The sequence below is a fragment of the Tupaia chinensis genome, unplaced genomic scaffold, assembly GCF_000334495.1.
Source record: "Tupaia chinensis unplaced genomic scaffold, TupChi_1.0 Scaffold000624_1, whole genome shotgun sequence".
Taxonomy (NCBI): domain Eukaryota; kingdom Metazoa; phylum Chordata; class Mammalia; order Scandentia; family Tupaiidae; genus Tupaia; species Tupaia belangeri.
The window spans coordinates 725,014-735,954 of NW_006160144.1; the positions used below are offsets into that span (position 1 = coordinate 725,014).

General features: G+C 46.6%; 1 protein-coding gene and 1 pseudogene across 1 annotated transcript in view; one reads left to right on the forward strand and one right to left on the reverse strand.

Moving 5' to 3' along the window:
- Positions 1 to 9,772, reverse strand: part of ITGB3 (integrin subunit beta 3) — a gene marked incomplete at its 5' end in the record, with an annotated part of 40,718 nt that extends 30,946 nt beyond the window's left edge. Inside the window, 1 exon segment of the mRNA XM_014591837.1 lies at positions 9,687 to 9,772. Coding sequence (XP_014447323.1) covers positions 9,687 to 9,772 — 86 coding nt within the window.
- Positions 1,123 to 1,555, forward strand: LOC102474745 (10 kDa heat shock protein, mitochondrial pseudogene; annotated as a pseudogene).
- Positions 9,773 to 10,941: the final 1,169 nt, after the last annotated feature.

A 10,941-nucleotide genomic window follows, 5' to 3' on the forward strand; every position in this document is an offset into this window, starting at 1 on the left:
GGACCAGCAGTTAGCATAATGGTTATGTCGCTGGACTCCCACGTAGTCGACCGCAGTTCGAGTCCTGGACCTGGTGGCTTAAACTCATGCCGGGTGTGTGTGCATGCATGCCCAAGATCCCAGGAGGACAATGGAGGAGAAAGGATTGAGGTGTGGCCATCCCCCCTGGGGGGTGATTTTTCACTTTCTGTCTCTCTGTCTCTCTCTGGCTGGCTGGCGAGCGCACATGCCCTATAGCAAAAACCTCTCAAAAAAAAAAAAAAAAAAAAGATAGGAGTCAAAGGGAACGTGCCGCCATCAAAGCTGTAATGGCTCTTCACCTTCTACAGACCCCACCCCGCCACAGCTTAGCATTCACCCAGCACCTTGTAGCTAAACCAGCATAAACACACTGGTATGGTCCCTCTAGAATAAGCCCCTAGGATTGTTGTACAGAAAGAGGAAATTGAGATACTAGGAGGCTGAATGTGCCCCCGCACATGCACTGGTGGCTAGGAAGAGGGCCTGTACAGTAGAATGCCATTAGGTCAGCATATTTGGTTTTGTGTTCATTTGTTTTATTTGTTTATTCAGTCCATGAGAGACAGAGAGAGCACCAGAGACGTAGACACTCTCGCAGGGACTCTATGCTGTTATCCACCCCTAGACTCATCCGGCTAAGACCATGCATACACATGCACATACCTGGAGTGTGTAGAAATAAATAAATACTTTTTAAAAATGTTGAGATGGTAATTCTATGCTATTTTACTACGATAAAAATTATGAGGCCAGCAGGTGGCAGGGTGGTTAAGTGTATTGGACTCCCACATGGTGAGTCCCAGACCTGGTGGCTTACTTTAGCTCTCTCTCTCTCTTAACTCTAGCCCTCTCTGGTCAAATTAAGATAAACAAATAAATATATAAATAAAGTTAAATAAAAAAAATAATTCTTTAAATAAACAATTACTAAGAGGCTGGCCCTATGATGTAGTGGTTAAGTGCTGTGCATTGGAAGCCAGATCCCACATGACTGACCACAGTTTAAATCCTGGCCCTGGCCACTTGAAAAACACGCCAGAGACTTGCTGCAGTGGCTGCGCGAGACCAGGATACGAGCTACGAGCTGTGTCTGCAGGAGTCATGGCAGGACAGGCATATAGGAAGTTTCTTCCACTCTTTGACTGAGCATTGTTTGCAACGAGTGCTGCCAAAACAGTAACCAAAGGAGGAATTATGCTTCCAGAAAAGTCTCAAGGAAAAGTATTGCAAGCAACAGAAGCAGCTGTTGGATCTGGCTCTAAAGGAAAGGGTGGAGAGATTCAACCAGTTAGCGTGAAAATTGGAGATAAAGTTCTTCTTTGGGAATATGGAGGCACCAAAGTAGTTTTAGATGACAAGGATTATTTCATATTTAGAGATGGTGACATTCTTGGAAAGTATGTAGACTGAAATAATCACTACTGAAATGGCATCACACGAAGCTGCCCATTCCACTGAAGTTGTGAAATCTTTCATCATGTAAATAATTTCCATGTTTCTCTTTTGTAATAAACTAATGATATCTAATGTAAAACTAAAACTAAAACAAAAAAACCACACGAGGTGTGTGTGCATGCATGCCCAAAATCCTGATGTGAAGAAGAATGGAGGAAAAAGGACTGCAGTACGACCATGCCCCATTGGGAGAGAGGGGAGTTTCTCTTCATCTCTGTCTCTCCGGCAAGCATCTATATTCTCTGACAATTAAAAATAATATTTAAAAATAATAATAACCCTCCCTCTGAAGATGTCACATGGGGCTAAATAAAACAGTGCATATAATACACATAGCATGGTGCCTGGTATACAGTATGTGCTCAGTTAATATTAGCTATTATAATATGATGTTTGATAAATAGTTCCTATATAAATTAATTATGAATCAACTCTATAAGCTTGGGGGAAAATCTCATGATATCAGGCACCTGCCCAGAGCCTATCCTGTGCCTTCAGTTTCCCCCTTCACTCTGAACAAAAACTGAGCACCCTTGCAAAAACCCGGGTGTGTATCCCTCAGCCCTCTGGGCTCTGTGGGCTTAACACCTGAGTACTCCATTGAATAGAGACATGCTGTTTTTAAACACTGGAAACCAGGAAATAGGCTCAGTTCTAGATCTTCCACTAACTAGCCATGTGACCTCAGGTAAGTCCCATTGAGCCTCAGTTCCTTCACCTGTTTCATAAGGAGATTAGATGGCGTGGTGTTTTCTGTCCCTTCCTGCTCTGATAGTCAGCAAATTTAGCCAGCACTGTGTGGGCACAAGTCCATGAGGGCCCATTGCCAGAAAGCTAGACCTAATGTGCACTGTCTAGGGCTTCAGGCTCCCCCTCACCCTTGGCTCTACCCAGCCCCCTCACAGCCACTTCCAGTGTCAGCTGGATAACCCATAACCCAGAACAACTAGTGTAAACATTTTTTAAAGTTTATTTTATTCATGAGAGTGCATGCATACACAAGAGAGAAAGACAGAGGGAGAGAGGGGAAAAAAATGTATGCTTGAGAGGGTCTCCTCACACTGCAATTCCCTCTCCCAGACGTCCAGCTCCTCAGGATCCGGGGCACACAACCAGAATGTTTTCAGGTCAACTCAGGACCCAAGCCTGTGAATGGCCATATGGTTTCCAGCACTACAGTTCAACCTAGTGTCAGGATTTATTGAGCATTTCCTATACCTCAGACATTAGGAAGTGGCAGAACTGAGATGCCAACTAGATTGCCTGACTGTAACTATCCTCATAAAATGTCTTATTATATTCTGTGTAGAGTGAGAGCTGAGGCAGAGAAGGAGGAATGAATGAGGGATGGTCCTAGGAGTCACCCCAGAGAATGCCCCAGATAGGGAACAGGAAACAAGATGGAGGTGTGAGAGAGGGACAAAAGGACAACTTTCTGCCTCCTCAGCCCCCTCATGTGACCTGGAAGCCCTAAGGCCAGGACCACAGGAGCCATCCACACTCAAAACCCTGTAGCCCCCAGCTCCTCCCAATGCTCGAAGTCTCTCTTCTCCACCCAGTCCCCCTCTGATAAGCCAAAGGGCTTGATGAGAATAGGAACAACACCCATGCAGTAGGACCACCCTGGCCCAGACACAAAGTGAAAGGAGCTTCTAGAAGCCAGCAGCTCCTCTCTTTACCCTTTCCCTCTCAGCGTCACAGCGATGGGAGTAGAAAAATGGGCTCAGCAGTAGAAATCGGCGCCTCAGAGTTAGCCTTCCTGGCTGCAAATCTTCCCTTAGGAACATCACAGAGTCTCCAGGACTCTGAGAGATATGAAAGCCTCCTCCACACCCAGCTCTAGTCAAGGACAGAATGGTAGAGGGAAGAGCTTATGGACACCAGGGGGTTCGTGCCCAGACTCTCCTTGTCCCTAGGATCTCTGTCCCTTCTCCCTCAGGAAGCAACCTCCACCCTGCTCAAGAAAAACCCCAATCTGATCCTTGATTCCAGCTGCCTATAAAGCCCCAGGGAGAAAACCTTCCAAAAAAGGCAATGATTAGATAGACCAAGAGGCAGTGAGGACGAGACAGATGCTGAAGGAGAGAGCAGGGAAGAGGGAGGCCAGGAACTGGAATGAAACAAGGCTGTCCCAGATCTCCAGGTGGCAGCAGTGAATGGAGAGAAGGTTTTTGGAGGGAGAAGGGAGGAGGTTGTTGTTGTTTTAACTTTCTTTCTTTCTTCCATGAGCAACAAAGACACGGAGAGAGGGGGAGAGAGAGAAAGGACCCAACAGGGTCTTGGCACTGCAATCCAGCCTCAGCCAGCCCCAGATCATGGCACACTCATGCCTGGTACACTCAGGGAGGTCTACAAACTTGAACCTGGAACTTTCCCATGTGGGTCAGCCTCACAGAGCACCATGTTAGTCAATTGCTGTGCTGTCTTCCGGCCCCCAGGGAGAGGATGTTTATGAGGGAGGTTTCCCGATCCACTTCACTAATGTGGCAGTTCCAAGGAGCAGAGTGCTTGAGAGCTAAAACATGTAGACAGTCCTTACTGTTTGTTATGAATTTCCTTAGAAAAGTAACCATCGAAAAAAAAGCTGGCTCCTTCCCTGCCTCCCTCCCTCCCGATGTGGTTGCTGACATCAGAGGTCAGAAACATAACAGGCCTGGTCATCAGCCAAGCTTCCCTTGAGAGCCTCCTGTCACAGGAGGATACCTTGGCAGCACTCTCAACACACTTGGGCAGCAGTCTCTTTCTGAACAGCCCAGACTGAGAAGCTAGAGGGACGTCGCCAGGTTATTCCGAGAGAACACTGCAAGAGGAGTGGATATTACAACTCCAGGTTCCAGTGAAACAGGATATTACACAAAAGGGACAAAAATAGCCAAGACCCAGGGGAAGATCCCGGGCACAGAGATGGGAGCTTCTGGCCCGCGCCCTGAATTACCTCCCTTTCCTGGGAGAGTGACACATGCTTTTAAAGCATCCTCCACTAATCCCATTTTGGAAGCTGGGAAAGTACAGCATGAGTAAGTGCCCACCTCCTAGCATTGGTAAGGGGACAGGATGAGGCCGAGCGTGAAATGCTTTCAAAATATAAACATCTTGGAGGCCAGACAATGGTATAGCAGTAGAACGTGACTCTCTGAGGCTGACCCGCATGGGAAGGTGCCAGGTTCATGACCCAAGACCTCCCTGAGTACACCAGGAATGTGCCTGTCCATGATCCAGGACTGACTGAAGCTGGGGGTAGACCATGGCATCAAGACCCTTTTGGGGGTGCTCTCTCTCTTTTCTTGCTTATGGAGGAAATTAATAAACTTTAAATATATACATATAAATCCTAATATAAGTCAAATATACTCAAACTAATAAATGCAAATGTTAGGTGACTCCTACAATTCCCATTGTAACTATTATTACACGTTCTTCTTAAAGGTCAGTGGTCAATATGCCCTTGTACTCCTCCCACCCCATCAAAGCTACTAAAACATCTCCAATCCAAATAGATAACATAGATATCTGATTTATTCAACTAGTGAGGATAATAAATTACTTGAACACATACACACAAAACACAGAGGGAACAGAAAGAATAGAAAAAGGAAAGTGTTTTAGTTTCTAGTTGTTGGTATTCACACCTCATTATTTACAAGGAGAAGAGCACTCTTAATATTATACTTTTTTATAATAAACTGGAGAAAACCTCTCAAGATGAACATTTAGCCTCAGGTTAAAAAAAAAAAGTAGAAAGAGGGGCTCACTGGTGGCATGGTGGTTAAGGTGCTAGATTCTCACATGGCAAACCATGGTTCAAATCTCAGACCTGGCAGCTTGCTTTCTCACTTTCCTTTTCTTTCTCTCTCTCTTTCTGTCTCTCTCTGGTCAAATTTTTAAAAAATAATAATAACAACAAATAAAATTAAATAAATAATTCTTTTTTAAAAAAAGTAGAAAGAAAGAACAGGAGAGAAGTGAGAATGAAATTATGTTAATGACTAGAAAACATATAAATGGTGGTCTACACCTTTCCCCTGCAGTTGCAGAGAAGATATGACAAGGAAGTCCTATTGGCGTCTTCCCCTATTTTGTTAAAACCACTCATTCCTCTTTCATCCTTGGATATCAGGCCAATTGAGAGCTGGTCAACCTTTCAGTGTACACTCAGCGTATATAAGAATTCCTGGTTTGGGCCTCTACCTTAAGGTTGTCAAATTCAGCAAATACTTAGGACAGGGTCAGCTCTGTGGCAAAATAGTGGTATACTTCTCAAGAGAAGCCAGATCTCACACGGCGACCACAGTTTGCATCCCCAGCCTGGTCAGCCTGAAACACACCCAGTACACTAGATCTGATGGGCTGCAGGACTGGAGGAAGGGGATCGTGGTAAAACCAGACCTGTGGAGAGCACCCCTCTCTCTGTTTCTCTCACTCTCTTGTGTATGTGGTCTGTCATGAATAAAGAAAAAAGTTGTTTTAAGTATTCAGAACATACTTTAAAAATTCTTTGCTGTTTAATTCTAATTTAACTGAGTGTTCTGCATTTATCTAGCAATCTTAATACCACCTCCACTCACCTTGACTCTGATGATCAATCAGTCCCTTCAGTTAGCAATGTTTACCAAACTTGGTATCATAAAAGCCATTCTGAAGGAACAGATTTGGCATCCATCCAGGAACATTTTTCCCTAAATTGCTAAAGGGCACATGTGCCAAAGAGAGACAGAGAGATGGTGGGGAAGCATCTCCCTCCCCAATGGAGCGTGGTCATACTGTAATCCCTTCTCCTCCATTCCTTCATCCCCTCAGGATTAGGGGTGTATGCACACACACCTGGTATGCTTTTCAACCAACCAAGTAGGCCACGTGAGATCCAGTTCCCTTAACCCTAGGTTAAGGGGCCAGTCCAGAAACTTATTTTCTTTATTTCATAAGAGTGAGACACAGAGAGAGTGAGAGACAGGAAGAGTGAGACACAGAGAGAGTGAGAGACAGGTACTCTCAACAGGGTCGCACACCTCAAGCCTTCCCCAAGCCTTCCCAGTCAGCCAGGATCACATCATATGCATGCACGCATGCAGGTTCACTCAGGTCAGTCCAAGAACCCAGCCCTGAGCTTACACATGGACCCAGCATTGCAGAACTGTATGCCACTGCAGTGATTCTGGCCACCAAGTGAGTCTGGGAAGTTTTAGACTCCAGCATGGCACCACTGCGGCCAAGGCCACAATAGAATCGCTGTATGAAGCTGGTCCCTTTGTTAGATTTACAGATCAGAGACAGCATACAATCCAAACCATGTCAGTATCCAACCCTCCAAGAACACACCCCATGCAGATGGGCCCAAAACGCCATGCTCATCCACATTGGCTATGTTTTCCTATCACCCAGCCAAGCACTCGCTATACACACCCAAGAGCTGCTGTCCTCTAGGACCAAGGGAAAGCCGAGCCCAACCAGTTGTTTTCCAGGCACTGCCAGCCCCACTGAAAGAGCCAAGGCAGGGGAGGCAGAAGCACTGCACGGAGGGCTCTCCAGGGTCAGATATTCAATGGATCACCTACGAAATGGACCAGACTGGTTAAGTCAACAGCCAAGGCATTCTCAGCAGTTTAACTTGGTCAGTGCAGGAAAACTTGCTTCCTCAGGGAAAAAAAAAAAAAAATTGGTCCTGTTTAGGTTTTAGTCCGGGATTCCCTCCTCCCATCATCTCAACACGTTTTGCCCCTCTCTGGACTCCTCTGCACTCCCTCTCCCCCTCCCACCCCCGGCAGCCTCCCGCCTTGCTTAGTGATAGTTGAAGTCATTCACTCAACCCTTGGCCTCCCCTGCTTTCATGTTTATATGCTGTTCTCTTCCAGAATATTTCACAGGATTTCCTACCTCCCCCAGTTAATTTTCTTTGGTCCCAGCTGCCCCCACTTCCTCTGGGACCCCACCCTCCCATTTCTGGGATGGTCTTAACTCACACTTTGATCCTCCCCTGTACCTTCCCCCTGCCCTCCCCAGACTGCCCTGCAGAAGATTTACCACAGTCACCCATAAACAGTCCAACTCACATCTCCATAGTCTGGTCAGTGACCTCAGCCCACCTCAACTACATGACTGGTTCCCATGCAGATCAAGTGGGCTGAAAAGGCAGGGAGGGAATGGCAGGACAGGCCCTTCTGGAATATGTTTTCTCTTTCCCCAGATTCTGTGGGCCAGGGTTGCCTGCATTTGCTCTCATTTCACTGGGAAGGATGAGGGGGGAGCATCCTTTGAGGAACAACAGGGCTCCTGCCCAGGTTCCCATTGGCTCCAGCCAGACTGTCACTCAACCCAAAAGAGGCGCCCTCCCCACCAAGCTTTCTCTTTCCAGGATTCAGTTAAGAACTAAAAATTCTTAGAAAAATAACAAAATTTAAAAATCTTAATAACACCATGATGGCAATCAAAGGAAGGAGGACATGGCAAAGGAGAAGGAAGGAGACCACATCCCACTTGAGCAGCCAGCTCAGCCCAAAGGCAGGAGAACCTGCGGGGGTGGAGAAGGACTCACCCATCCCCCGACCCAGCCCCAGCCCCAGACTCAGCCCCAGACTCAGCCCCAGGGAATGTTTCATTTGCTAAATGAAGTCAATGTGGCCCAGATGTTGGGCAACTGCCTCTGGAAGCAGTCTCCCCTGACAGCACAGAGGCTCAAGCAGCGTGCTGAGCTGGCCTATGTGCTGTTCTGGCAAACCTCCTGTCCGGGATAAACACAACCTCCCAGCTCCCACTCCTCCCCCAAGCCTGCACGGGAGGTTGCCTTTTTAGGAAACTCAGTTGATCTGAAAGAGAAGCAGACAGAGAGAATGAGGAGCTGGATTGGAGAGGTCACAAAACTGTAGCAAGCAGGGACTCACAACTGTAGAGTGAGGAGCTTCAGGTAGCTGAGGAGCAGCCAGGCCAGGAGCTCAGGTAACCACCTGCTGGGGACCAGGCCAGTGACTCAGCCTCAGACTCGTAATCACTGGGAATCTCTCCAGCCACATTTCCCCTCCCCTTACTCCCACCAGCCCTTGCCAACTGCAAATTCCCATCCTGGCCACAAACATAGCCATTCCCTCAGACACACTCATTCCCTAGGGCCCCAGACACAACAAACCCTCTGCCTAGACACAGCTACCTCTTTCCTGTCACCCTCCCATCCTCATCAAATTGGTGTGGCTCCTTCCCTCAGTGACACCTAGAATATGGAAGGAAGGATGGAAAGGAGAGAGAAAAGTAAAGCTATGAGGCCCAATCATCAGGGAGAAAGGGTCACCGATCCTGTGCTCAGACCACACCCAAGGCCCCCTAAATGTCATTTTGCTTTAAGTAACAGGACACATGCCTGCAGATCACATAATGCTCTCCCTCTAAGAACCAGCCTAGACCAATGGGATCCAAGATGGCTATCATAATGACCTCTGGAGGCGAACCTCATCATAGAGTCATTTACATGTTAAATGACACACCTATCAGCGCCATGACAATGAACAATCTTTAGGAATACCACCTGAAATGTCCTTACAAGAACAAAGAGGCAGGTTTTAGAATTCCAGGAAATTCACCATCTTTCCTAGAAGAGCTCTGAATATTCCTCCCTCATTACCCCATTTGCTGTATCTTAAACTCCCCAGCTCAAGAGGAGCCCAAAGTTGATTTGCAAGCCTCTCCTCCTCCTTTCCTTGGCCACTGAATAAAGCTTGTGCCTTGACACTCAGTTTCAGTTTCTTAACTCGGCTCCACAACATCAAACAGTGAAAGATTCCATCTTAGAAGACAAATGAAAAGTTGTTAACAAAAGGAAGAGGAAAGATCTTCTGATTAACATCTCCACACACAAGTGCAAGATTCCTCTTCTATTGGCCTTTTTTTTAATTCTGGGAAAAAGAAGTAACCCAGGACTCCTCTTCACAGCACCCCCAACAAAAAGCAAGTGAAGTGTGGAAAAGGGAGGCAACGGTGATGGGAGACTAGGAGGCCCAACCACTCTGGCAAGGGCTGTGGGCCACGCAGCAGGCTCTGGATGGCATCCCCAGCCACACTCCGTGACAGTTCTTTACCATTCATCACTGGGAGAGCTTCACTCCAGTTTTACTCCGAAAGCACAAGGAGCTTGAGTATTTAGAGGAAAGGAAATATCCCATGGGTCTGTACCTGCACAGAAACTGCTAAGTCTTGGGGAGAAACAAGGTCAGGTGTCTGCTCCTTACCTCATCTGAGCACCAGGCGCACACAGGGCTCACGGCCAAACACTGCTGGCAGGAACTCACCCCCCGTGTGGTACAGATGTTGGGGCCTGCAACAGAAAGACAAAGGCTTCAGCATCTTGTTTGGCTTGGCGAAGTCACTGACCTGCCCCATCTCTCCCAGCTTTCCCAAATGCCCAGGTTTACACCTCTCCAAGTCATACAAACACCCCAGCCATACCACAGACACTCGTCAAACCCAGGCTATTAGTAAGGAAGAAGGAGGATGTGGATGATCAGGAGAAATGCATTACTGCCCTCAACTGATGAAGCCACAGCAATGGCAGGTGATTAGGCAAGGGTGAGACCATAACTAATAGAAAAGCTTTAATTAACAAGTAATTGGGACACAGCAGTTGAGGCTCTTGACTTCCACGTGGCCAATCACAGTTTAAGTGCCAGACCTAGCAGCTTGAAACTCATGCCAGGCACGTGTGCTTGCGTGCTGAAAGTCCCAGGATGAGAATGGAGGGGAAGGGATTGTGGCATGGCCATTCCTCCTAGGGGGTGATCTATCTCTATCTCTCTCTCGCTCTCTCAGTCTCTCCAGTAAGTGCATGTGCCCTATAGCAAAAATCTCTCTAAACAAACAAACAAAAAACTAGTTGAACACCTGTATTATACAAATGAAAATATGAAGCCCAGAGAAATAACAATGTGTTCTCTCCTCGATTATTCTAGCTAAATTTACAGCCACCACACAAGAAATCAGGGGAAAGCAGACCGTCTGAAATCTTCTCAGCTTCCTAATACATGTATCTTGGAATCCAAGCATAAATTGTTGTAGGGGAAATTGCAAAAATCTTAGAAACAAAAACAAGGAAAAGGAAAAAGGGGAGAAAAGAAAAAAATGTAAAGAAGACAAAGAAAAAGAAAGAAATTTTAGAAACAGTTGACTAATATAAACTAAATGAACATGAAAGTTTGGAGTTAGAAGGCCTGTGTTTTAATTCTGAATGTTCTTAGGAGCCATGTGATGACTTTGGGCAACTCACCCTATCTATGAAATGACTACCGCACAGATTTGTGCAAGGATTCAGTGAGGTAAGGGGAAACACTGCAAAACATCATCCAACGTGAACACTCATCATGCTGTCAAAAGGCAGAGGAAAGGCTGGAAGGGTACAACCAAAGGGACCAAAATAGCCCTGAGAAGACCAGCCAGCAAGCAAACCCAGGCACCTGCTTGGACAAAAGCCATCTCTTCGTCGTTCCCCTC